Source organism: Oryx dammah, unplaced genomic scaffold (genome assembly GCF_014754425.2).
Source record: "Oryx dammah isolate SB20612 unplaced genomic scaffold, SCBI_Odam_1.1 HiC_scaffold_8, whole genome shotgun sequence".
NCBI lineage: Eukaryota > Metazoa > Chordata > Mammalia > Artiodactyla > Bovidae > Oryx > Oryx dammah.
Genome location: NW_024070192.1, coordinates 11,888,800 through 11,913,280, shown reverse-complemented (window position 1 = coordinate 11,913,280; position 24,481 = coordinate 11,888,800). Strand labels below are relative to the sequence as shown.

General features: G+C 60.7%; 2 protein-coding genes across 5 annotated transcripts; one reads left to right on the top strand and one right to left on the bottom strand.

Annotated features, from left to right (window-relative positions):
- The first annotated feature begins 93 nt into the window (after positions 1-93).
- MCRIP1 (MAPK regulated corepressor interacting protein 1) lies at positions 94-8,110 on the top strand. 3 transcript variants are annotated; one of them, XM_040244880.1, is made up of 5 exons: positions 94-167; positions 6,035-6,090; positions 6,174-6,292; positions 6,920-7,021; positions 7,206-8,110. In XM_040244880.1, exons 2-5 carry the CDS (start codon positions 6,083-6,085, stop codon positions 7,268-7,270), a joined length of 294 nt encoding a protein of 97 aa, XP_040100814.1. In that variant the 5' UTR covers positions 94-167; positions 6,035-6,082; the 3' UTR covers positions 7,271-8,110. The 3 variants fall into 3 exon arrangements, with proteins under 3 accessions (XP_040100814.1, XP_040100815.1, XP_040100813.1); XM_040244881.1 differs by lacking the exon at positions 94-167 and adding an exon at positions 310-612; XM_040244879.1 differs by lacking the exon at positions 94-167 and having other exon boundaries at positions 642-6,090.
- Positions 8,111-13,382: 5,272 nt separating this feature from the next.
- GCGR (glucagon receptor) lies at positions 13,383-20,575 on the bottom strand. Of its 2 annotated transcripts, XM_040244834.1 has the most exons (13): positions 17,502-20,575; positions 17,286-17,388; positions 16,438-16,545; positions 16,234-16,355; positions 16,034-16,140; positions 15,797-15,953; positions 15,538-15,697; positions 15,393-15,453; positions 15,026-15,095; positions 14,606-14,694; positions 14,331-14,469; positions 14,220-14,261; positions 13,383-13,891 (listed from the first exon to the last, which is right to left on the bottom strand). In XM_040244834.1, the coding sequence occupies exons 1-13, from the start codon at positions 17,559-17,561 to the stop codon at positions 13,670-13,672; spliced, it is 1,440 nt and encodes a 479-aa protein (XP_040100768.1). In that variant the 5' UTR covers positions 17,562-20,575; the 3' UTR covers positions 13,383-13,669. The 2 variants fall into 2 exon arrangements, with proteins under 2 accessions (XP_040100768.1, XP_040100770.1); XM_040244836.1 differs by lacking the exon at positions 17,502-20,575 and having other exon boundaries at positions 16,234-16,350; positions 17,286-17,372.
- Positions 20,576-24,481: the final 3,906 nt, after the last annotated feature.

The window sequence follows — 24,481 nt, the reverse complement described above, 5'->3', positions numbered from 1 at the left end:
CTCGGCCCCCAGCCCCCTCGGCCCCCAGCCCCCTCGGCCCCCAGCCCTCAGTCTCCGCCCCTCCGCGCGCCGGCGGTCACGTGACCTGCGCCAGTGCGCGTGCGCGGCGGCGACGCATCACTTCCGGCCGGGCCCCTGGCAGCGGCGGCGGCGGCCGAGAGGGCGAGGTGAGGCGGTAGCGGCGGGGGCGGGGCGGGCGCGGCCCGGACCCGCCCTGGCGCGGCGGCCGTGAGGGGAGGGCCCCGGGCTGGGTCGCGGGGTTCCCGGCCCGCCGCGGCGGAGGCTAAGGAGGGGCGCGGCGACGGGGCGGGCCCGCGGGGCAAGGGGCTCAGAGGGAGTAGCGGCCCGCCGTTCTCCGTCGCTGAAGCTGCCGCCGCCTCGTCGCCCGGGGAGCAGCCCTGACGATGCTTCCTGACTGCGAAGCGCGGCCGGTCGGGTTCCCGCGGTTCGCCCTCCGCCGCCGTTCCGCGTATCCCACGCTCCTGGGCAAGGCAGTGTCAGGGGAGGGAAGGGGGTAAGAGGCTGCCAGTCCTCGGGGAGCTCACCGGAACCCCGGGGGATGCCGGGGTGGGCGGGGACCGCTATGGGAAGGCCGCGAACGAAGCAACCCAGGTTTGTGAGAAACTTCAGGTACCATGGAGGCGCACAAGTCGTATCCCCCACCTGCCTCCTAGGAAGACTTCCCAGAGAAGATGGTCTTGAGCCGGGCCCCCAGGGCCAGGGCGATGATTTTGGGCAGATGGGACATTTTGAGCAAAAGCCTTTGAGGTGTCAGGGGGAGTGTCCAGAGCTTTTAGAAAGCAGTGCGGGTGGGGAGGGAACGGTCAAGCGCCAAGTCCTGAAGGAGAAGGTTTGATTTGGGGTGAGTGGAAGGGCTGGCGAGATTGCCAAGTGAGGAAGAAGGAGAATGCATACATTGGGGTTTGTTGCTTGGGAGGGAAGCTGCTGCCGTCACCAAGGAAAGAGGGAGAGGGGTGGTGCAGTGCTTAGAGGCTTCGCCTGGGTCTCTTCAAGGGTCGCCAGGCCCATTTGGTATCTAAAACAGCAGTGTCTTGCTGGTATTTGCTTGAGTGGTAGATTGCCTTCTAAAAGTCTCATTGGTAGAAACTGGGCTGTTGAGAGCCCCAAAGACACAGAATATGAAGGGGAAGTGGAGTCTTGAGAAAATTTGAGTACCTATCAAAATTTTTAAAGTAACACAGAGTGGCTGCAATTGCATCGTTGATTTTAACTCTGGAATATCCATTGTCACTTTTCCAGACAACAAAATATCATCTCACCCCCTGCCTTTAGACATATGGCTGTGTGTGGGGAGAGTTCAAGACTGGCAGTCTTCAGACTTTGGGCTGAAGGGCTCCCTTTCCCCTCATTCCTCTTCCCTGGCGGTCTCTGAAGCCCTTTTTTCCCCATGAAAGAGCAAGGTGCTATATAGATCCATCCAGGAAGAGTCCCTCCCTGTCTCTAAGCAGAACCACATTGGTGCCAGGGGTCTGGAACCTGCCAGGGGCACAAGCAAAGGCAGAGGCAGTCTCTGGGGTGCTCAGGGCAGCTCAGCCATCCTAGCCTAGCCCTGATTTCTATGGCCTGGGAGGCTGAGAGGTTGGGAGTCTCTTGGGGCCCAGACCCCACTCTGCTGAGTGGCAGGTTGCTTCGTCCGCTAAACCTCCAAAGTGGGGTTTATTGGTGTTCTCCCTGGCTCAGTGCAGTGGCTGCTCCACAGTTGGCCCTTGGCTGCTGCCTCTCCACAGTGTATCATATGTTTGTGGGTCTACACCATGCCTGAGGAAACTCTGCGTTCAGTTTGCCCAAGACTGTCCTGGCTCACACTTCATAATCAAGAGCAGCCCTTTTACGCTCAGAAATGCCCAGTTGCATGATACATTCCTTCTATGATTGCCCTGTTCACTGTCTAGTTGGATAAGCAGCCAGAGAGATTTTGTTTGAGGTTGTGGCTTCATGTGGCTATACTTGGGTCCCTTTGAGCAGGAAGGCCTGGTGAACATTCTTGAGGGTTGTTTTGGCTCAGATGGGGATTCCGTGGCCCATAGAGGGAAGAGACCTGCCCAGGGGTGACAGAGCAGCGATGGATGACCCCCAGTCACGGAGTGGTTCTGGACCCTGCCAGGTGCTGAGCGTGTAGCCCACTGGCTGCTATGGGCTAGGCTGTTGTGGACAACAGTCAAGGCCTGTGGAGTACACCAGGGGACTTTGTGTGGTTCTCTGTAACTCTGGCAGCAGCAGAGGTGGCTCTGTGGCTCAGACTGGGTTTGGGACGGGCTGGGAGCCCAGTAGCTGGTGACACCCACACCTGGTGAGTTAGATTATGGCCAGACTGAGGGCTTGATGGCAGTAGAAGGCCCTGGTAGTGTCTGAGTGGGGAGTGACTTGGGTGGGGGCAGGTTTTGGGAAGATCATGCTGGCATCACGTGTACCAGGGATGGAGAAGGGTAGTGCAGGGTACTGTCCCGACATGGATTGGAGAGTGAGTAGTGGATGTTGGATGGGTGGGAATAGGAAGAAGTAACTGAAGAGCACATACACGTAGGTGGAGGCTTGGGGTCTGTGGGCTGAGGGGAAGCTCTTTGTATCATCAGATCTGAGACCTCAGTAGTGTGAGCTAGGCCTCACAAGCTCCACCGAGCATGAAAAAACGGTGCTAACCTTTGTGCTGGTAATTGCCAGATACAACCTGATTTCAAAGCTATTAAAAGGGTAAAAAAGTTTTTCAGAGTTGATGGGATGTAGTATATGTAGTGAGGTTTTGAGCTCCAGTCTTCAGGAAATAATTGTCCCTGATAATCATGGTAAACAAAAGTCGGAAAGCAAACAAGAGGAGGGAGATGTTTGCAGAAGTAGATACTCCCTCCCCACTGGCCAGATGGACTGGAAACTCCAACCTCGGGGGACTCTCGTGGCCTACTGGGCCTTGTTAGGTGTCCCTGGCGCTTTTCCAGGCGTGCCATTCTCCCCAGCCTGCTGGTCGCCTGGCTCCTCTGCAGTCGCCTCTGTAGAGGCCCTGCTCAGCACTTTGCTCAGACAGTAAATGTGCTCGAGTTTCCCTTTGCTTCACCACATACAACCTCTGTCAGCCCAGGACTCACGCCTCTCTTCACAACCAATTGTCAGGGACGGGCAGTCTTGGCTGAAGGTCCCACTTCCTCCCCTTGCTCCACTGAGCCCCTTCATGCTAGTCATTGGAGATTTTGTCATGGTGGCTCAGCGGTCACCTCTCTGCCCTGGCCTTCCTTGAGTCCAACTGCCCTCTTAGACATCTCCTCCCTGACCTTGTTTTGTCTCCCTTGTCCACGCCTTTGCGGCTCGGCCCTCTCCACTGGACAGCCGTGTGTCCCCAGGCTTCTGTTTTTAGCATCAGTGGTATGATTCGCCTGCTTTTGCCATGGCTCATACTTACAACTGTCACCTTCCAGGGCAGAAACAGGCCCAGTGTATATGGGTCCCTTTCAGTGGTTCTTCCCTCGGCCCAGACAAGTGCTGTTTCTCTGGTTGCTCCTGTGCACCTCTCAGTAGCCACCAGGCCCTTTCCTTTGGGTACATCCTAGAACTGGAATGGCTGTCACGGGGCATGCATATTTGTTAGATTTTTCCAGGAAATTTCCTTTGGGGTCACCATGGGGGGCCCAACTCCTTGGAGGAGGTGATGAAGGTGAGCGAGTGCAGCCCACTGTCCCTCTGTCTTCAGGGGAGCAGCAGGCCCTGGCCTCGCGGGAAGCTGCTGGTACACTCAGGTGAAGCCTTGGTGTCCCTGCATCCCTCAGGAAGCAGGGTATCCATGTGGGCGGGGCGGGGCCAGCCCAAGGTCCTAAGGAGAAAGGTCCCTGGAGGGAGGCCGAGCTGCTGGGAGAAGACGGAGGACTCGGGGGTTCCTCATGAGTAGAAACCAGCTGGTAGGACACAGGCCATTAAAGACAGACCTGGTTGGGTGTGACCTCCCCCATCGAGAGGAGGCAGACAATAACTCCTTTTTAAAAAGTCCTTTTAGTCATTCTTCAAGTCCCAAGGACATGAGAGCCTGCGGGTGTCTTGCCCCTGGCCAAGGTGCTTCCTGGCCGCTCTGTCCAGGGCACCAGAAAACTCGTTAACTCAAGTAGCACATCTGTGTGGACAGGTGCCCGATGACAGGTGCATAGCTCCACAGCTCGTGGAGCATTCTAGCCTCTGGTCAGGAAGCACAGCCGGTGGGGGCAGCAAGGGGTGGGTTCCCACTGTGGAGATCGAATGCTCCAGGGGCCTGGGGCCCAGGTCTTGGGAATGCAGAGACCAAGGGAAGCAAGTGAGGCGCTCAGAGAACCCCAGAGCCATGTGTGCGTGCGTGTGTGTGCAGTCAGGGCAACAGGAGCTGGAAGGGGCTGGCCTCTGAGTTAGGCCTGAGACTGAACGGGGTCCCTGGACCAAAGTCAGGCATCCATAAAGGCCAGGCAGCCCTCAGGCTGTGACCAGAGGAGGCCAAGGCCGAGGCTGCCCTGGAAAGAAGAAGCCCTGGAGATGGGCAAAGCTGGGAAGGCAGGAACCCTGAAGAAGTGACCCCCGAGGTCGGAGAGGACAGACTGCAGGAGGGATGAGGGGGCCTGGGCAGGAGGGGCCAGCCTGGGTTGGGCGGGGGCTGGCTGATCCTCCAGGCGCCTCCCTCCTGTTGCTTAATTGAAGCCTCCCACTCGTTGCACTGCCAACAGCCCCTTGAGACGTGAGTGTTCTTGAGCCCCTTCAGTGTCCCCAGGGCACCCTCAGGCCAGAGAGGGCTTTCCCTCTGCTCTGGTGTCTGTGGGACTGGCGCCTGGACAGGAGAATCATAGGCAGTGAGATCCCTCGAGCCCAAGAAGGGAGAAGTCCCTTTGTGAGGAGCAGGGCCCCTCTCCTGGGAGGGCGTAGGCTTCTATGTGCCCCCCGGGAAGCTGGCTTTTACTACCTCAACTTGTAGGCTGTTTTACCTGTGCAGACTTTTTTCCCCAGCTGGGCTGTGCAGCATGTGTGATCTCAGTTCCCCTACCAGGGATTGAACTCATGGCTTCTGCAATGGGAGCACAGTCTCTTAATCCCTGGACTGCTAGGGAAGTCCCCCTGTGCGGGTGTTTAAATGCCAAAGGAGCCAGAGAGGAAGTATCCACTGGGTCTCATCTTCCAGGCTCTTCAGGAGGGGCTGTGGCTACATGCTCTGAGCATTCTGGGGCCCCCAGACTCCAGGGGCTGGGGAGGGGAGGCACTTGTGCTCACAAGCCCTTCCCAGGCTTCCCCCATCCCCAGGATCTGGGGTTGGCCTACTCTGGGGCAAGGCCAGGCCTGGGACTAGCCCTGTGCAACTGGCTTCCTCACCCTGCGGTGTGTGTCCTCAGCCAGAGAGGGGACTTTGTCCAATTGGGCAGTTTTGAGAGTGAGTCTAAAAATAGACCCCCATCCAGGGCTGTCTGGTTCCTGGGCTGAGAGAGCCTGTAAACAGGACACACCCCAGAGTCTCGGTCACTAGGATTGGCCTCATGGCTTCCTTCAGGCTCACAGCCCTCCCCCAGCCCTCCTGTCACACCCTGGGGACCAGGAACCCGGGCAGGCACTTTTCCCATTGGGAAGCATATCCCCATTTTACAGATAGGAAACTGAGGCTCAGTGGAAACAAGCTACTAGGTCCTGTAGGCTGTGAGGGCACTGGATGACTGCAGGCCTTTCCTGCAGCCCCGCGCTCTGTTAGGAGTGGTGTTCGGAGACTTGAACTGGGAATATCAACAGGGCTTCCCGACCCTAGGGTAGGTGTGTTCCCTGGGCCACGGTGGTCCAAGTGCGGGGTCCACTTGGAGCTCAAGCTGCTGACTCGGGCCTGTTGGTGGCCCCTGGCTGCATTTGGCTAACGGTACTGTACCCTTAGCCAGCTGGATTGTGGCTCGGCCCTATCTCCTGGAAGGCAGGGAGATCACAGTTAAAGGGAAGAGGCAAATGCCCCCACGCCCTTCCCATCCCTGGACCCCTTCTGGAGAGGGTGGCAGGGTGGCCCCTATCCCGCTCCTCTGTCATGGGGCTTCCCTTCCAGAGGCCGAGGGGATCCGGCAGTGGAGTGCGAGGACCAGATACCCCAGCGATGACCAGGTGGGTCTTAGGTAGTGGAGTGACCTCCAGGTGTGGGGGGGTCCTGCCCTGTAGCCCCTCCTCACGGGCCGGGCTCCCCCCAGTTCCCCCGTCTCCAGAGTTGTCTACAACGGCAAGAGGAACAGTAGCCCCCGCTCTCCCCCCAACAGCAGTGAGATCTTCACCCCAGCCCACGAGGAGAATGTGCGCTTCATTTACGAAGGTATACGGGGTGTCCGCAGCCAGCCCCCCTGAGCCCCTCCACCCCCTGTACTCCTGGGGGGTGTAGAGACCCAGTTCTGGTCATGGGTGTGCATGGTCAGCACTATGGTGTTCCTGAACGGCAACACCCCAGAAGAGGCAACGTGTGGAGTCAGTGGTGTTTGCTTGGGAAGAGGGGGGCCATGGAAGATGGCGCACCCTGGGGAACCTGGGGTGTTTCGGAAGTGGTGTGGTGGAGGTGTGAGCACGTGTGCACAGCATTTGTGCTGGGAGGTGGGGGACGGAGGACGTGGGAAAGATGGGGTGCCCACCTGGAGGAAGTGCTGTACCCTAGTGGGTCTCGGAAGCCTCTGTGACTGCAGCTCTGGTCATGGTACCATGAGGCCAAAAGGGGCGTGGCTTGGGCAGGGCTCCTCGGGGAGCAGGGTTTGTTGAGGACAACTTCAGGTTAGGAGCAGGCTGGACTTGGGGGCCAGAAACTGTTGAAGTGGGAGTTTGGGCTCGGGGGGCCTGCGGGGCCACTTGGAGGGGAGGGACAGGGCAGGAGCGAGTGCCATCCGCTTGGACACTGACGGGGCCAGATGGCAGGCCCAAGGGTAGGGGCCCTGACCACCCCTGCTTCCTGCAGCCTGGCAGGGTGTGGAGCGGGACCTGCGCAGCCAGATGTCGGGCAGCGAGCGGGGCCTGGTGGAGGAGTACGTGGAGAAGGTCCCTAACCCCAGCCTGAAGAGTAAGTGGGGCTGCCCTGGGCGGGAGGGGCCAACCAGGGGGCAGGAAGGCCCACCCACCTGCTGCTTCCAAGACAACCTGGTGGGGTGGCTTGGATCCCAGGGCTTTCAGAGGCAAGGGCAGGACAAGGGACAGACCCTGCCTCTCCACCTGCACCTACCACTGACCATTCTGTCCCTCGGCAGCCTTCAAGCCCATCGACCTGAGTGACCTGAAGCGCCGGAACACGCAGGACGCCAAGAAGTCCTAAGGCGCTCCAGTGCCCCTCCCCCGGCCTCCGGGAGATCTGGGTGCAGCCTGCCGCTGGCCGCCGCCTCTCCTGTGGGCTCAGCTCCTGGGAGGGGGAGGGGGCCTGGCTCCCAGTGGGCCGAAAATCCCAGGACCAGGACAGGCATGATTGATGGCCAAGGCCTGCCCCTCCTCCCCGAGCCTTTCCTTTCCTCTCGGGGTATCTCAGGTTACCCCCGTCCCTAGGAGGGCCTCGGCCCTGCCAGCCCGTGCCCGCCCCCCACCCCGGGGGCCTGGCTGGACCTTTGGAGCTGCTGGTCCTGCCTGCCCCCAGGGCCTCAACCTGTCGCCTTCTCCTGCCTCCACCCCTGACCCCTGGCCACTTCCAGGATCAGGAGGGAGATGAGGGGCCTCCTTGTTGTCTCCTGTGCTGTGGGACTGGGCTGGTTTTGTCCTGAAGTGGCCAGGAGCCACCCACACCCACACCCACACCCACACCCAGCATGGGTCCCTCACCGACCCCTGCTGCGTCTGTGGCCGGGGCACAGGGAGCATCTGACCCCCCACCCCACTGTCCAGCCTGGCCCCTTCCTTGTCAGCTTCAGGATGACACCAGCTCTCCCGGCCTGGCACACTGCTGGGTGCCCCCTCCAAGGGTTCTAGGCAGCCAGGTCTGGCCTGCCCTTGGGAAGGGGCGTGGGGCTGGCCTGAGCTGACGAGGCTACCCAGTGGGTCCTGCCCTGTGTGGTGAGTTGGGAGGGTCTTCAGGGCCATTTTTTTTCTTCCTGTGCCCTGCAGATCCAGGTGTCTGACTGGAACCTGAGGACCAGTAAATAAAGGTGGGGTGGCATTGGCTTGGCAACTTGGTCTCTGAGGCCCCTGTCTTGGCTGCCCACACGGGGCTGGAAGTACAAGGCCCAGAAGTTCCGTCTGATCCCTGGGCTCCACCAGGGGGCTTGGGCTTCTGGAGGGCAGTGGGAGGTGGAGGTGGGAGCCCTGGAGGTAACACATCCCTCAGCAGCACTGGGTCCCTGGGAGGTGGCCTGTCTGCTGTCCAGGGAGGGTGGCTGCTGGACTTGGAGAGCCCCAGTGCACTTGACCTTCAGACCTGGACGTAGCCCTGGCGGACAAGCCAAACCGGAACTTATTTCGGGAACAGCCTTTCCTGTTAGAGTATTCTGGGGCCCCAGCGGCCCCACAGGTGGCTCTGGGAGACGTCTTCTCCTGGAGGGGGTTCCCCAGAGATGAGGGCACAGGAAGGATGGTTCATGCAATAAGCAGCAGCCAGTGGGCGTTGGCTGGTGCCAGGCCCTGAGCCAAGTTCCTGTAACCACACAGGCCTGCTTGCTCCCCAGGGACCTATGGGGCATCCTGCCAAGGGTTTGAGTGCCTGTTGGGCTGGGTCACCCACACAGCCCCCGTGCCTGTGGCTGGAAGGAGGTGGGTGTGGCCTGGCTGGGGTTCAGGGCCCTGTGGCCAGAGGCTGAGTGGGCGCACGGGCACACATACCCTCCACCCAGCATGTCCAAGACCACTGAGGATGGGGTGATGGTCAGCCAGCAGAGATCCCCCGTTGGGGAAGGGGAGGAGTGGGCTTGAACCCAGCCAAGCCACTGCTGCACGTGTGGCATTGAGCAAGCTGCTGAGTCTCGAAGCCTCAGTTTCCTGAAGTGGAGGTTAGTGCCTTCCTCTGGGTGGCTGCCGAGTATTAGGGCCTGCTGCCACAATAGTCACCTCATGGATGCTCTTGACAGGGCCCTCGGCCCACAAGACTGCAGGGGCCTGGATGTCTGCCCTCCTGCAGCCACGGCCCTGGCCTTGCTGTGACTCCGGGGCATGTAACGCTGCTGTGCTGCCTGTTTCCCGTTTAAAGTGGGGATTTGGGCTGTGGTGACTGGAAGGCCTCCCCCTGAAGGGGTGTTCAGGCCCCCTGGCAGCACACTGGAAACATCTAATACGTTGCGTTGGATAAAAATCGACCTGACTTTGCTCCAGCCCTCTCTGGGTCATCATCGACCCTGTGGGGTTGGAAAGTGGGAATGGTGGCACCCCGGGCCCCCAGTATCTGGGTCTCCCCTGTCTATAGCCACCCTCCCCGGCCTCGCCTGCTAGCACTGATACTTTGTCCCTGTTTGGGTGGGCCCATGGGACAAGCTCGAGGCCTTTTCATTCCTGCTGTCCCTGCTAACTTAAGGTTTTCTGAGAAAGAGCCCCAGGCCTGGAGTCTTCAGAGGTGGGAATGTGGTTAATGGGCCGTGCCAGGGTTGTGGGGGACGGGTGTTGAACTCTGGGGCAGAGGTGATAGAATCCTCACCAGCACGGTGGGCTGCCTGACCCTGAATGGCTGGAGACACCTCCCCTACCATCAGACGGTGAGAGCAGAGGAGATGAGGGAGTGTCCTGGTGGACGGGTTACCCACATCTCCATCACGTTCTACCCTTGGCAGTGCCACACACATCTCTCTCTGCTTTTATTCTGTGCTGGCAACTTGGTCGGGGACGGGGTTATTACCATGAAACCTCAGGGAGGGGGCGATTTTATTGCCCTGATCGTCCATATGAGGGAATGGTGACCTGCTGTAGGAGACTGGCCATATCTGATTTTTAAGCTTGTTTATCAAAATCGGAGTTTAGCACGTACTTGCCGAGCATGTACTCTGAGCATGTTCGTGTGTATTGAGCATAAACACTTCCCCAGTGTCAGGCAATGCCCAGTCCATCGTGCCCTACTGTCGACGATGATGTACTCCTCGAGGGCTATAGGCTCAGAAAGGCCAAGTGCCTCAGCTGCATCAGCTTGATGGATCCCTTCAGTCTGCCTTAGTCAAAGTACTGCCTCCTACATTTTCCCTCCGTTTACGACTGAAGACTCCCTGGATACCTGACTTTGGGGTTTCCCGAATTCCGGTGTGGGCTAGTTGCCTCATTGTAGTGCTGACAGGCTCCTCTGTTCCCTGGGTTTCTGTAAACTGAGGTGAGACAACCGTGATGGGATTCACTGGCGCAGACTTCGGGTGTAAAGGGGTTGCTCTGGCTGCTGTTGAGAAGAGGCCGTAAGACTCAGGGTAGAAGTGGGGAGACCTGTTAGGACTACCTGTGGTGAATGGGAGGAGGAAGCAGCTGAGGGGGCAGGTAAGGAGCATGACGTGGGCAGTGGGACTTGAGATGCCATTGGATGTCTTATGTAGAGGTGCCAAGTGGGAAGCTGAGTCTAGTGTGGATCTGGAGGGGCCACAGGTTGGAGATAAAGGCTGGGAGTAATTTTAATGTTGATGAAGAAGGGAGAAGGGTGGGACCTGATACTGGGTCCCTGCGTCCAGGGAAGAGGAGAGGAAGCAGGATAGGGGACTGAGAGCAGTGGAGAGCAAGGTAAGAGAAAGGACGGCCAGGGGAGGGCCCAGGACTGAAGGCTGCTGCAGTGTCTAGGAGGAGGCCCAGGCAGGCAGAGAGTTTGGCCAGGTGCAGCCCTCAGACCTCTGACTCACCTAGAGGCAACCGCTTTCAACTTTTCTGCTGATACTTTTGTGTGTCTGTTTTTCAGTAGCATACATGAACTGTGCTTCTTGGTTCTCCCCTTTGCTTCTTACCCCCAGCCCAGCTTATTTGCATGCGTGCTCAGTCATGTCCGACTCTGCAACCCGTGGACTGTAGCCCCGTCCTCTGTCCATGGGGTTCTCCAGGCAGCAATACTGGAGTGGATTGCCATTTCCTTCTCCAGGGGATCTTCCCGACTCTAGGGATCAAACCCACTTCTCTTAGGTTTCTTGCATTGGCAGGAGGATTCTTTACCACTGGAACTACACACATATTTTTACCATCCACTGTCCTCCCTAGATAGTTTTTTTTCTCTCATAACTTTGGTTACATCAGTGTTGAGTATTTAAATTATGATGTCTGTGTGTTCAGAGCTGAACCATGTGGTAAATTCTGATTTCTGCTCAACTTTCTGTTCTTGAAGTTATTGCCGCCTTTTTTCATTTGCTTAGTTATCTGTGTACTAACACTAAAGACCTGAACTCTCCACCAGGTTATCTAAATCTTTTCTCAGTGTGTTCAATCACTTTAATCCCCTTGAGGTGTCTCTCCTGTAAACTTGCCCTGCTTAAGGCGGCCTCCCCCAGTGACCCACTCTGCCTGGCACACTAGTGCCATCCTAGGGGTGCCCATCACTCCCTTAGGTGTGATCTTTGTTTATTGTAGTCCCTCTGAGTGCTACACACACACACACACACACACACACACACACGCTGGGTAGTTCCCATGCTTTTTTGGGGGGAAGGGCGTGAGATGAAAGGCTCAGGTGGAGGTGGGAAGGGAAGCAGAAATGACAAAGGGGCAGAGAGCCTGGAATGTTCATCTTCCTGAATGCAGGGTGATGCTGTGTGGGTGCTGGGCCCTGCTTTGGAAAGTAGGTTCCCCCACCGGTAGCCCCTCCACCCCATCTGCAGGGCAGCCTGGTCAGAATCGATGTTTATTGGCTGGATGAGTCCAGCCCCTGCCCGGCCTCCACCCCATCTCCACCCTTGACTTCACCAGCCTGTTCCAGTTCCCTTGGGGACAGGGACAAGGTGAAGGAGGACAAGGGCAGAGGGAGTAAGGATGGGGAGGGCTGTCAGGAGGCCCCTGGGTGAGTGGCACACCCGTAGGGCAGTCACCAACCCTGAGCTCAGCTGGCGTGAAGGAGAACTTGTGCCCTCCCTGTGCTAGCTTGTGCCCACAAGGCTTCTGGGCATGGAGGACGGGTAGGGGTGCCCCTGTGGACAGGGGCTCAGAGGCATGCTAGAGCCTGGGGAGCCTGGGACAAGAAGTGGTTGAAGCCTCAAGGTCAGGGGTCTCAGGTCCTCAGAGGTGCAGCCAGCCACGCTGCCCTGCAGCCCCCACCAATCACAGCAACATCTCATCCCACCTGGGCCACAGGAGAGCCCAGTCTACTGTAACTCACTTTCTGCCCTTCCCTCCCTGCAATATCCCATGGCAGGTCAGGGTCCCCCTCAGGAGGGCCCCAGTGCCTGGGAGGTGAGTAATTCTATTTACCTTTCCTGAGAGGCCTCCTGTCCTTTCATTTGCCCCAATTAACCCAGCTTTGCCTGAGCAGCTCCAGCCCACGTGTCTGGGCGGGGACTGTGAACACCCCCTCCCCCAGGTACCAGCAGTCACTTCCCACCAGCTCCTAGAAGCAGGGCCACCTGGCTGGCCCATTTGGCTTCTGCTCTTGGCTCCTGCTGCCCATTCCTCTCTTGACAGCACCCCTGCTCCTCCCTTCTCCACACCTCCCTGCACTGGGCATCATGGCGCCAGCCACAGGGGCAGCTCATGAGGCATGACCATAGTCCTGATGCTCCTGCATTTGCCTCTACCCTCTGCATCAGGTGCACTGTGCCCCAGGGGTCCACAGCTTGCACTCGGGGCGTGCCCATCTTGACTCTGCATGAACATCAGCCCTCACTGACTACCAAGCAGCGTGCCCACCCACCACATGACAGACAACACCCTCGTGTACAGCTGTCCTGGAGTAGCAAGGACTGCAGGGACTCTGTGAACTGACTTGTGTTGTGCCACAGTCAGGAAAACGGCTGTGTCTGCACTTGGATGGTCTCAATTTGGGGCATTCATCTCTCCCTGCTTCAGTTGGCAAGGTGGACTGCGATGCTGGGGTGGAAGCAGAGACCAGTAGAGGCCATCCAGTTCTGGCCTGTCCAGTGATGCCCTCACTGGGCCTGAGTCCAGCCCTGGCTGCGGCTCCAGCAGGGAGCCAGATGTATTCATGTGGGGTTGGTAGGACTGTGATTTCGGTGGCTCACCCCTAGGCCATCAACGCCCTTCATTTCTCTCTGCAGGCGAATGGTGACCCTCCAGGGGTGGGGGAGCCAAGACTGAATGGGCGCTGTCCACTCTGGCTGGGGGTGGGGGTAAGCCCACCTAAAGTGGACTGGGGGCAGCACATGCAGGTGGGGCACTTCCAGCCACCACTCACATCCTCAGGGGTTCCAGCTCCAATTCACCGGTATGATGGGGTAGCAAGGAAAAGTCTAGAGGGGGTGAGCCCGTACGGGCTGTCCATGGCCACTCCCTTCTCATGGGGAAGCCCTGGGCTCAGCCAGCCCTTCTCCGCCAGCCCAGCTCTCTACCCAGGGTGTACACAGAGCTCTTTATTGTGGGAGGACACGTTTCCTTGAATGTGGGCACGCTGACACCCAGGATGACAAAGGGGCACATGTTCGCAGAACAGCTTTCCCACCACACACTGCCCCCCACCCCTGGGCACAGAGCAAGTGCCCCTCAGACCACCACACTGGGGAACGTGTGGACAGGGGTGCTGTCTTGCTTCCACACTCTAGCCTCCATTGGACATCAGTTCCAGATTTCTGGTGATGGCCTCTCTTGGCCTCTGAGTCCAGCCCCAGCTAGAGTTCTGGGGGCTTCACTGGGGGTTTTCGGCCAATCCAGGAAGGCCACCAGCCAAGCGGGTCTCGGTAGAGGGGTCCTGGCTAGTCCCATGGCTGCCACTGCCCCTTGCAAGCAGCAGCTTCTCACTGGGGGGGCCCCCGAGGGGCCTGGTCGTGTGGCTGCCAGCGTGGCGCTCCTCCTGCAGTGTTTTGCCCTCACGCCAGCGATGCCAGCGCCGCAGCAGCTCTGACTGCACCTGGGGTGGGCAGGTAGGTTGGGCCATACCCAGGGCCTGCCCCTGCCACCCTCCCAGGATCCCCAAGCTGCCAGCTTTGAAGGGCAGTGTGGTGCCCTGGGTATAGAACCAGGCAGGCTCTGTCACCACAGAAAACGGGACATCTGGGAACCTCTCCCTCTCTAGGTGCAGGGCTGAGGCTGACCCAACGTGGCAGGCCTGACACCCAGCATCCCGGCAACTGAGCCCAGTAAGTGCAGGTGGACACAAGGGGCTTGCACCCCTGAGGGGTAGGGTGAGGGTGTCTACACTCCCCCTGACACCACCCCCCCCGCCCCCCGCCACCTACCTCCTTGTTGAGGAAACAGTAGAGAATGGCCACCAGCAGACCCTGGGGAGAGGGGTGGGGTCAGGGCCGCTCAGGGCCTGGGCTTTGGGTGGTTATAGGGCAGGAAGGCACCTGGAAGGAGCTGAGGAAGAGGTCGAAGAAGAGCTTGGCGGAGCGCAGGGTGCCCTGGGCGTGCTCATCGGTCACAAAGGCAAACACCACCTCGTGGACTCCCAGCAGGGGGATGAGGGTCAGTGTGGACTTGGCCAGCCTGTAGGGGTAGAATCTGAGCCACCCGGCCCAGGCCCTCACCAGGGCTCTGGTGCCCCACACCCACCTATACCCCTTCTGGCCCCCAGGGGTGTCCGGATCTGTAAGCCGCCTACCCCCCACAACCCCACACCCACCGGAATTTGTAGTCAGTATAACGCATCTGGTGGGCTCGCAGCTTGGCCACCAGGAGGTGAAGGATACGGATGAAGATGAAGAAGTTGATCTGTGTGTGGGGGACACAGCTCAGGGCAGCCCCTGGCCCTGACCTATCCCTCCTGGGTTGGGTTGAGCAGCCAGCCAGGCCCTGGCTTCCGGGGCCTAGGGCTGTGGGCACCCACTCAAGGATGAGAAGCCTGGCCCGAGGCACAGGGCGCCGGCCAGTGTCCTGGCAGAGTGCCAGGTCTCCCTCCCTGCCCACCCAGGCAGGGTGCCGTCTGTCTCCTTGGGCTACTGCAGGCCGATGGAGGAAGCGGGGGGGGGGGGGGGGGGGGGGGGGCAAATCCAGCAGCCTCTCAGCCCTCCCTGTGGTGCCAGCAGGTGCCCTGTCTCCTCACCACAATGGCCAGGAAGACAGGGAAGCGCAGAATCCACCAGAAGGCCATGCTGCCATTGCTAGTCCAGCACCTGCAGGGCGGGGACTGCGTGGGTCCGGGCGGCCTCCCCACGCGCCACCCCCCCAGCCACCGTCCCATAGGTTCTGGGGGTCTAATTAGGGCCCCAGGAAAAGAAGGGAGGCAATGACCAATGACCTCCACCACGGGTGCCGGGTTTGCTTACCACCCCCCACCGATGCTGGCCAGAGGCCCCCGAGCCGCTTTCACACTCTGAAGCCACATGGCCATTCCCTGCGGGGCTGGGCTCACCTCCCAGCCAGCAGAGGTGAGCCCCTCTGCAGCCCACCCTCAGTCAGCTGATACTCACTGGATGTTCTCAAATAGACACTTCACCACGGCCCAGGGGATGACGAACAGCATGGGGGCACCTGTGGCAGGGAAAGAAGAGCTCTGGTCCCAGGGCCCTGGGCTGCCTGCCCTCACCACTGACCCCCGCACACCAGCCCACTCACCCCAGCCGATGCCCAGGTAGAGGGGGAAGCAGCTCCTCTCGGGGACAGCGGCGAGGCTCAGCAGGCTGTGCAGGTACACGCCCTCCACCAGCAGCCAGCAGTAGTTGGCCACTATGCCATACTGCATGAACACCGCGGCCACCCGGCAGCCGGCCACTGCCTGGGCGCGGGGGCAGCATGAGTACAGGCCTCCCAGGCGCCTACCAGCCCGGGGCCCGGAGGCCAAGAAACCGGGCCCGCGCGTTCACCCCGCACTCACCCCATCACTCAGCCAGACGCTCACGCTGATGTCATCCCCGATCCTCTGGCTGTAGCGCGTCTTGAGCAGCGTGTCGATGACCAGCACGGAGCTGGCCTTGAGCATGAAGGACACGAACAGGTTCATGTGGATGTAGTTGCGGGTGCAGTGCAGCTTACTGTGGGCACGGCGAGTTAGTCCCTGCCCCCTGCCCACTAGGCCCCGCCCCCCCACCCCCGTGTGGGTCAGTGGGTGTACCTGAGGCCCAACAGGGTGGCGAGGGCCAGGAGCAGGGCCCCCAGGGACAGGGAGTAGCCCACCGTGTACATCACCTGGAAACTGCTGTACATCTTGGCCACCTCCTTCTGCAAACGGCAGTGACCAGTCGGGGCTGGAGAGGGCCGCCTCGCCCAACCCCAAACCCCAACCCCACCCCGTGGCACCCACCGTGGACTGACCTGGACTTCAAGCTCCTCGTCGTCCATCTGGCACTGGGAGGCGTCTCGCCACGGCTGCCCTCGAGGCCCACGCACCCACTGCCCATCGGGCCCGCACCTCTTGAAGACGAGGCGATGCTGCACTGGGAGGGGCAGGCTCTGGTCAGCACCCCGCCCCCGCGCCCGACCCCCTCGGCCGACCCCCCAAATCCCTCCTGCGGTTACCTTTGTGGTACCAGGGCAGGTACCAGGGGCAGGAGATGTTGGCCGTGGTGTTGGGAGGGGCATCCGGCCAGCAGGAATATTTGTCAAAGGTTCTGTTACAGACCAGCTCTGCAGAGGCGGGGCCAGGTTACTCCTCAGCAGGGCCTGGCACCCACGGCCCCTGCGGCACGCTCCCTGCTCCCTCCAGTGCGAGCTGACCATCCTGCCTGCCCCGGACGCCTCTGTCCAGCCCGGTCCTGAGCTCCAGCTGTGCCTGGCCACCTCCCCTTGGATGCCCCGCCTCTCACCCTGGGAGTCTCCCCTCTTCCTAGTGCCCCTCTGGCAGTACTACTGTCCCTGGAGGCTGAACCCCAATTCTGTTGCCATCCTTCTGGGCCCAACACCAGCCCCCTTCCTCGTCCAGACAATGGCTTGGCTTCCCAGGCCGCTTCTCCTGCCCTGGTCTCTCTCTCTGCACCCGAGTGATCTTTAGAACTTGTCCAGAACACTGGTGCCGCGTCTGCCTGAGCACTCCAAATAATGGCCCATCTCCCTGCGCGTCACCAGGCCTGATGCCCTCTACCTGCCCCTCTCGGTTCACTTCCCCCACACATTGCCTCCATGGGAGCGAAGACTGTGTCCAGGCCTCAGGCGTGGAGGGCTGGTGCCCAGCAGCAGAGGAGGGTGATGAAGCACCCCAGTTCTGGGGCAGTTCTTCCATTTCTTAGACACCCTGATCTGTAGCCCTGGGCTAGTCACTAGCTCCTCTGTGGCTCAGTTTCCTCACTTGTAAATGGGTGGGTGAGGGTTGGGGGCACAGGGCTTTCCCATGAGGAGGGCACTGGACTCGGGCCGAAGGCGGGGCTCACCAGTCGGCGGGGGCAGCAGGCTCAGGTTGTGGAGACACTGGTCACCATAGAGCTTCCACTTCTCAAACAGGAAATCCATCACCTGAGCAGAGGGGGTCTCTGGCTGCGGGGGTAGGGGGAATAAATGGATGGACAGAGGGGACAGACTAGCGTCAGCACAGGGAGCAGGCAGCCTGGTGGGAGTCAGGGGCTGGGTGGGGGACGGGCAGTGCTCACCTGGCAGGCCAGCAGCAGCAGCAGGAAGAGGTGGGGGTAGCGTGGCCGGATGGGGGGCATGCCTCTGGGCAGCTGCCCCCCACATCTGGCTGGGGTTGCACAGCTGGGACAAAGAGGTCCTCACGGGTGCACGCTCCTCTGGGGTTGCGAGTATCAGAGCAGCAGGGTCTGTGCGGTGGCGGGCAGGCTCTGGCGTGAAGAGGCGCAGCTGGTTCCTCTCGTGATCAGCAGGGTGTCCTGCTCGCCTAAAACCACCCCTCCCTCGGAGTCTCCAAATCCTACTGATGGAGTGGGAGCTGGGAGGGAAGTGATGCAAGAAGTGGTCACTCTGCCACTTGGGGGTTGGGGTCTGGCCCCGTGCCTGGGGGTTTGGCGCCATCACCCAAGGGGAGCTGCTTTCTCACGGCCTGTGACTGTCTGTCTGGAGGCTGGGCCAGCCCCAGAGCCCCTCCCTTCCATGCTAGCTAAGTGATCGCAGTCCTGGTACCAAAGATGTCAGGAGGGGAAGCAGCCTCCCTAACTGCCCACCTCCTTCAGCCCTTGCTATCCTTCCCACTATTCTTAGCCCCTGGGAAAGTCAGTTTGGCAGGCCCGGGTAGGGTGCCAGGACCATCCATCATCTCTTAGTCCCCAGGGATGTGGTTATTGAGGTGGCTCTGGGCCAGGTTCCAGCCTTGCCAGGAGCCAGAAGTGCCAGGCATATGCTTAAGGTGGTCCCTGGCACAAGCATACTCCCTTGCCCAGGACTGGGGTGTCTAGGGGCTTCCTTGGACCCCGCCTAAGACTCAAGACGGGCTTCCTGGGTTCCCTGGGCCATAGCATGCAGGCAGCCGCAGTGTGTTCCTTTAAGATGAGCATTGCCGGGCTGCCGGGGGCTCAGACGCAGGACTGCTGCCCTCATGATTCCTGCAGTGGGGGGCCCGAGGTGCCTGGTCCTGGCCAGAGCCACGCTTGAGGCATCAGCAGCCCCATCAAGCATTGTGTCACTGCTTCCAGAGTCCGTTTTCTGCTCTACTGAATTCCACAAGGGCACAGCGAGGGGCTCCCTCAAGCGAGCCCCTCTGAGGCTGTGGATGGGCCCCTCCCACCAGGTACCCTGCCACAGAGTGAGCATGTGGTGGACCGATGGATGGACAGATGGATGAAACTGGCTGGCTGGAAGGCGGTGCCTGGGAGAAGCCAGGGAGGAGGTAGGGAGGAGGGGCACAGGCTACGACCGAAGGTGGAGGGTTCCCGGACAACCCTGGATCTCAGTCTCCTCCCATTGGAGTCCAGATGGGCCCTCAGGGGGCCAGTTCACGTGGACTCTCCTGTGATTCACTCCTCACCCTGCATGGGACACCATGTGGTGGGTCCACACAGACTGCCGTGGGGCTCCTCACCCTTGGGCCAGGGTGTGGGTCAGGCCTGGTGAGGCAGGGCCCAGGAGTCACTGGTCTGCAGGCCCTGGTCTAGGTGAGGAGCCAAGGTTTAGGGCTGCTCTGGAGGAGCTGCACCGCAGGGCTTTCCGAGGGAGTAGCCCCCCAGGCGGGTGGAAGACGAGGGGCGGTTCAGGTGTCCCTAGCCCAAGGGGCCTTATCTCCTGATTCTTATCAAACAGCCTGCTGCCCTGCCCTTGCCCACCCAGGCCACAGAGCCTGCTGTGTGAGGCCCTGCTGCGGGAGAAGGGGAGACGGGTGGGCCGGCCCAGGGAGACAGAGGCAGCCTGGATAACTAGAGGCTAGAGGGGCGGGGGAGGCAGAGAGTGACAAAGGATGGCTGGGGCAGAGCGGAAGGTGCACAGCAAGCAGGGGACAAGGGGAGAAAAGATACCGTCCGATAAGCTGTCCCCGCCCAGAGGCCCTGCAGCCGGTGGTGAGGGGAGGGCGATGCGGCGGGACTCTTCCAGTGAGGAGCTCCAAAGCAAGATGTTGGCCCCATCAGAGCCCAGCTTGGGGGTGGGGGGTGGCCCAGCTGTGCCTTGACTTTCCCATCTGAAAAGTGGAAGTTCACCTTGCTGACTTCCTAGGGCTGTTAGGAGAGCTCGAAGTGGGCAGGGCAACAGCTGGGCCAGTCTGCCTTCCAGGTAGGAGTCAGTCAGTCTGGGAACCGCAGAGAGAAGCAGAGCCCCAGGGTAGAAGGCAGGGAAGGATGGGCTGCCCTGGGGCCCCAGCCAGGGCAGGGGAGGGCGGCGGGGCGATTCTCCATACCCTTTACTCTGGTCTAGCACACGGGGCTGGGAATCCTTGAAGATTCATGCCACACAATTCAGTACCTACAGATCCCAGGCTGGGTAACCAGTTCAAGGCACCCAGGCCCCAGGGCCCTAGGGATCAGGGCATCAGCACCCCGCCACCAATTTAAGAGGAGGATGACTGCTCTCATTAAGACTCTGATAGAAACACAAGAAGTGGCAGAAACGGATGAGGCCCCTCATGCCTTTCAGGGGGAGTACAGGCGAGATTTCAAGACACCTCTCTGCGTGAGGGCTGGGTACGGGATGACTTTCAGCTGTGTGCAAGGCTGAGGTCCTGAGGTCCCTGCCCTGAGCGCCCAGGTGTAAGGCTCACCCTACAGGAGAGGGGGACACTGCGGGGCCCAGTTCTGGTCCTGGGACCAAGGGCAAATATCAATAATTTAACTTTTCAGAGCCTCGGTTTCCTACTTGTAAAATCCTTGGCTCTGCATCACCAAAGAGTAAATGAGCTTTGGCACTTGAAGAGGACAGAGTATCAGGTCCAGGCCCCCTCCCTACCGTGGGGGGCACTGCAACCCCAGAGGCAGCCTGCCAGGCCCAGGGATAAATATTTGTTGAATGAATGAGGACTGAGACCTGCATGCAGAGGTCCCCCTTCCTGCCTCCCATTGGCTGTGGCATCAGGCAGGGCTGCTGTCTTCCACCTTATTACTTTCCTGGCACGGCCCAGGAGCCAGTGGGGGGTGGGGGACTAACGGCAAGCGACCAAGCCTTTCCCCTTCACCGACCTGGAGGCCTGGCTCCCTCTCTGGCCTGGGACTGCACCTGCCCAGCACAGGTAGCTCAGGATTAGACACTGATGAGGTGGGACGGAAGGCCAGGTTTCTCCCAGCCCCAGCTCACCCCCTCCTCTGTTTCCCAGCCTCGCCCACTCCACAGGCTGAGGCGGGGCACGTGTTCTGCCCCTTGCTTGGCAGAATGCACCACTCCTGGGGGCTCAAAGCTCAGCCGTTTCCTCAGTTTCCCTTGGGGATGTCCCAGACTCCCAGACCTGGAACTGGGGAAAACACCACCCCCCCACAGGATGGTTGGGCTCCACGAGGTGGGCACTGGTCACCCCAGCTTCTGAATGGGGCCTGCCAGCTTCTGATGAGAATGGGCTTGGTGGGTGTTTGTGAAACCAGAGCAAGTGGCAGAAGGTCATGGCCCCAGGGTGAGATCAGATCACCGGCCACAGGTTGTTGACAAAGCCTGATTCCTGCGTCCTCTCCCACTCAGTGGGGGCAGGGCGGGCCTGGAAGTGGGCCAGGGTGCTACTGCCCCACCAACCCTCATCGCCCAGCACAGAAGGGTGGACAACATCCCGAGGCGTCCCCAGAGAATGCAGGTGCTCAGACATCAGGAGTCAGTGGGTTCCTGGTAGGGGCAGAAACCCTGTGGCCCTGCCTGTGCGTGGGGGCTGCCCAGTGAGGAAAGGGCAGACTGGGCAGTGCCCTACCCTCTCTGCCGATCAAAGTGATAAGTGTAGGCTCCGCAGATGAATGTGTCAGGCTGGGTGCTGTCGCCCCTCGGCCCCTCCGGGGAAACCCGGGTAACCAAGACACTGCTGGGCAGCTTTGGGGAGCAGCCGCTGCTGGAGTGAAGCAGGGCTGCCCAGCGCCCGTCCCCACGCCTCTGGGGGTGTCTCCGCGGTTCTGTGTATGCGCGAGGAGGGGAAAAGAGGGGGTGCTGGAGGGAGGAATCGGGAGTGGAGGGGGGCAGCAGGACAGAGCGCCCGGCGGCCACAGACACCCCACTCTTTTCCCCCACCCCGGGACGCGCTCCCCGGGGGAGGAGAGGACGGACGGAGGAAGCGAGGAAGCGCTGAGACCCTCAGCCCTCCGGGTAGTTCGGAACCAGGGTGACCCGTCCAAGCTGGAAGGACGCATCCTGGGGTTGGGAAGGGGGTGTCCGACAGATGAGGAGGGCGATACCCGGGACTCGAGACCGCCCACCCACGAGAGGGGTGCGCGCCAGCCAGTCCCGCGCTCCAGCCTTCGGCCCCTGGCCGGGAACTTGCCCTCGGGCCCGTCCCAGGTGCTCACCGTGCGCCGCTCCGGCCTCTCCGCGCTCTCCGCCGTCCTCCGCGCGCACGGGTCTGGGGCCCGCAGCCGCTCGCCCCGCAGCGCTGCCTGATCAGGGTCGGCGCCGGCTCCGCGCCCGCGCCCGCGCCCCGCGCCAGCCGCACGCTAACTTTCCGGCGGCGGCGACGCTGGGCGGCGGCGGAGGGGGAGGGAGGGGGCGGGGGCAGGAGCAGCCCGCAGGTGGAGCGGCGGCCGAGGGTCCCCGCCTGCCGCTCCGAGCCCCTGCCCGCGCCTCCGCGCTCCTGCCGCGGCCGCGGGGAGCGACTCGCGGCCCCGGAGCCCCTGCCCGACAGACCCCTCCCTGCGCGCCGGTGCCGGCACCTGCCTCGCGGACTCCTATCCTGCGGGACTTTCCCCGAGGACGCCGCCCCGCAGACCTCCCCACCCAGAGCTCACTGGGGAGACACCCGCCCGGGGAACCCCAGCGGGCCGATTGCAGCTCCCAACCGGGAAAGGAGCGGTGGACGGACAGGTGGGATGCGTGGTAGGCGCGCGACCAGAGATGGGGGCTGTGGCCCCCAGCCCCTTCCTCTCATTTCCTCCGCGTTCTGGGCCCTCGCCGCTTCTTTCCCGGGTGCTGATTTCGGGAAGGACTGATGCTCCACTTAGCCCTCAACGTGGCTCCTAGGTGACCCTTCCAGCGCCCAGAGCAAGCTAGATTGGAGCGGGGGCCAAGGCCCTCCACGGGCCGAGCCCACGCCAGGCGGGGAAGGGTGGCCCCTGGGATGCCTCTTTAAGCCCGGTGTCCCTAGTCTTCTCCCTTAAGCCCCCTCCAGCGCAGTTTATCCAACAGCCCCCAACCCCACCCTCTTCACCAAGCCGGCTGCCCAGAGTGCCTGGCCACGGCTTCTCCTGCTTGGAGAGGACAACGCTCTGCTCCTTCCCACAAACTCCTCCTTCCTAACGCCAGATCCCAGATTCACCCTCCTGCTGATGTCCTCTTCTCCCCCGACCCCTCCGGTCTAAAGCCAGCCAGCATCTCAGCTGTTGCTTTAGGACCCCTTGCACTTCCTCACCTGTACCCCTACACACACCCCAGCGGTCAGTCCCCAGGGACCTCAGTGTCACCAAGCCGCATGGACACTTTGGGGCTTCATCTTTGCAGACATTTCAGGATCCGGGGACCCTGATAGTACGTTCTCCCATGGATATGGTTTCCAGGCTGGCATTCCCATCACCTCCTCTCTGCACTCTCCTCTTTTTTCCCTTGGACAGTTCCCTGTGTACCACCCGGGTCTCCTGGTGCTCACACTGCTAGATGCCCAGAGCCACATCAGGACCCCTCTCCACTGGGCCGCTGCCATTTCCTGGATGCGCTTCCTCGGCCCACCCACCAGCTGGACACCCGGCAGGGATCCTGAGGTTTCCAGCCCATCATCAAACCCTAATTCTCCCTCTCATGTTTCTCTGGAATCCACTGTCAACTGCTGTCCTGGGTGCCTTCCCTGACCCACTGGGTCAGCTCTTTCTTAGATGCTGTCCTTTATCTTTGGGGCCCTTCTCTAAATTCTACTTCTGTTTGGGGGTGGGGGGACACTGGAGCATATGGTTCTCCTCTACCCGTGGCCCTCCCCACCCTCCAGCCCCCAGAGCTGAGCTGAAGCTGGTCCCAGCACCCCATGACATGCCCACAGGTGGTCGGTGCTTGGTAACCTGACCTCTACACACCTGCCCTGCCACTGTCTGGAGGCTCAGGATGGAGGAGTATTACTGAGAGTGCCCTCCAGACCCCCATTCTTACCAGCCCACCTAGAACCCTGCCCCCAGAGCAGCCTGTTTTGGTTCAGGCAATGGCCAGAAGGCAAAGGTCAGAAAGTCGAGCTCTGCTTGCATAGGGCTGACTGTGCGAGTGCTGGGGGCAGGTGCTGGGGGTGGGGAGCTTTCTGAGACGGGTCCCAAAAGACCACCATCCTCCACGCTCTTCTCCCCTCCTCTGGCACCTCTCTTCCAGCTCTCCTCCCACCTCTCTGGGGGTGGGGCACCCATAGGGAGTAAGTGGAATCTTGCTTGTGACCTTGGGCTCTTGCCTCACTGTGAGCCGGGTAACTGGCACCATTCTGGGTGTCTGTGAGGCTCAGGGGAGAATCTAGAGGTTCTTCCTAGATGGGGGATTAACCTGAGGAGCTGGGAAGGTCATCCCTGCTGATCTTCAGAGGGGCCCTCTGGACCTTATTTTCTTGAAGATGTTTCGGTTGGGTGGAGGCCTGGCAGTCTGCGGGGAGCTTCTGGGTGGCCCCAGTTGGGTTCTAGCAGGAAGAGATGAGAAAGAATAAATGTAGAGTGTATGATATGGGGGTGGGAGGGCATACCTGAAATGTATGGACACAGTGGGGAGCAGAAGGCAGAGGGAGAGGGAACAGATGGGGGTGAGGGCCCCTCCCTGGGCTGGGCTACCTTTATTTACATAACTGAATTCATAAGACATAAATAGACCAGACACTGGGAACGAAGCGGGCTGGGCCTTCCCACGGAGTGTTGGAGGTCTGGGGACTGAGGAAGGGGCCTGTCTACCACTGAGTCCCTGAGGGTCCCGTTGGCGCCTTGGAGATGTGCTGGCTCCCATGTGCCAGGGCAGGCGGGGGGCTGGGGGCTGCCCTCTGCAGCCTCGGGAGTGCTGTCCCGTCTCTCTGCGCTGTGGGCTCTGGAGGCACACCCAGAGTTCAGTTTAGGCATTTGGCTGA

Coding starts and splice junctions, on each gene's coding strand:
- GCGR (XM_040244834.1), bottom strand. CDS start 17,561: ATGCCCCCCATCCGGCCACGCTACCCCCACCTCTTCCTGCTGCTGCTG. Junction 17,389..17,501: donor TGCTGCTGCTGGCCTGCCAG/GTGAGCACTGCC, acceptor CTACCCCCGCAG/CCAGAGACCCCCTCTGCTCA. Junction 13,892..14,219: donor ACTGTTTCCTCAACAAGGAG/GTAGGTGGCGGG, acceptor TGCCCACCCCAG/GTGCAGTCAGAGCTGCTGCG.
- MCRIP1 (XM_040244879.1), top strand. CDS start 6,017: ATGGGGCTTCCCTTCCAGAGGCCGAGGGGATCCGGCAGTGGAGTGCGA. Junction 6,293..6,919: donor TGTGCGCTTCATTTACGAAG/GTATACGGGGTG, acceptor TGCTTCCTGCAG/CCTGGCAGGGTGTGGAGCGG. Junction 7,022..7,205: donor CCCTAACCCCAGCCTGAAGA/GTAAGTGGGGCT, acceptor GTCCCTCGGCAG/CCTTCAAGCCCATCGACCTG.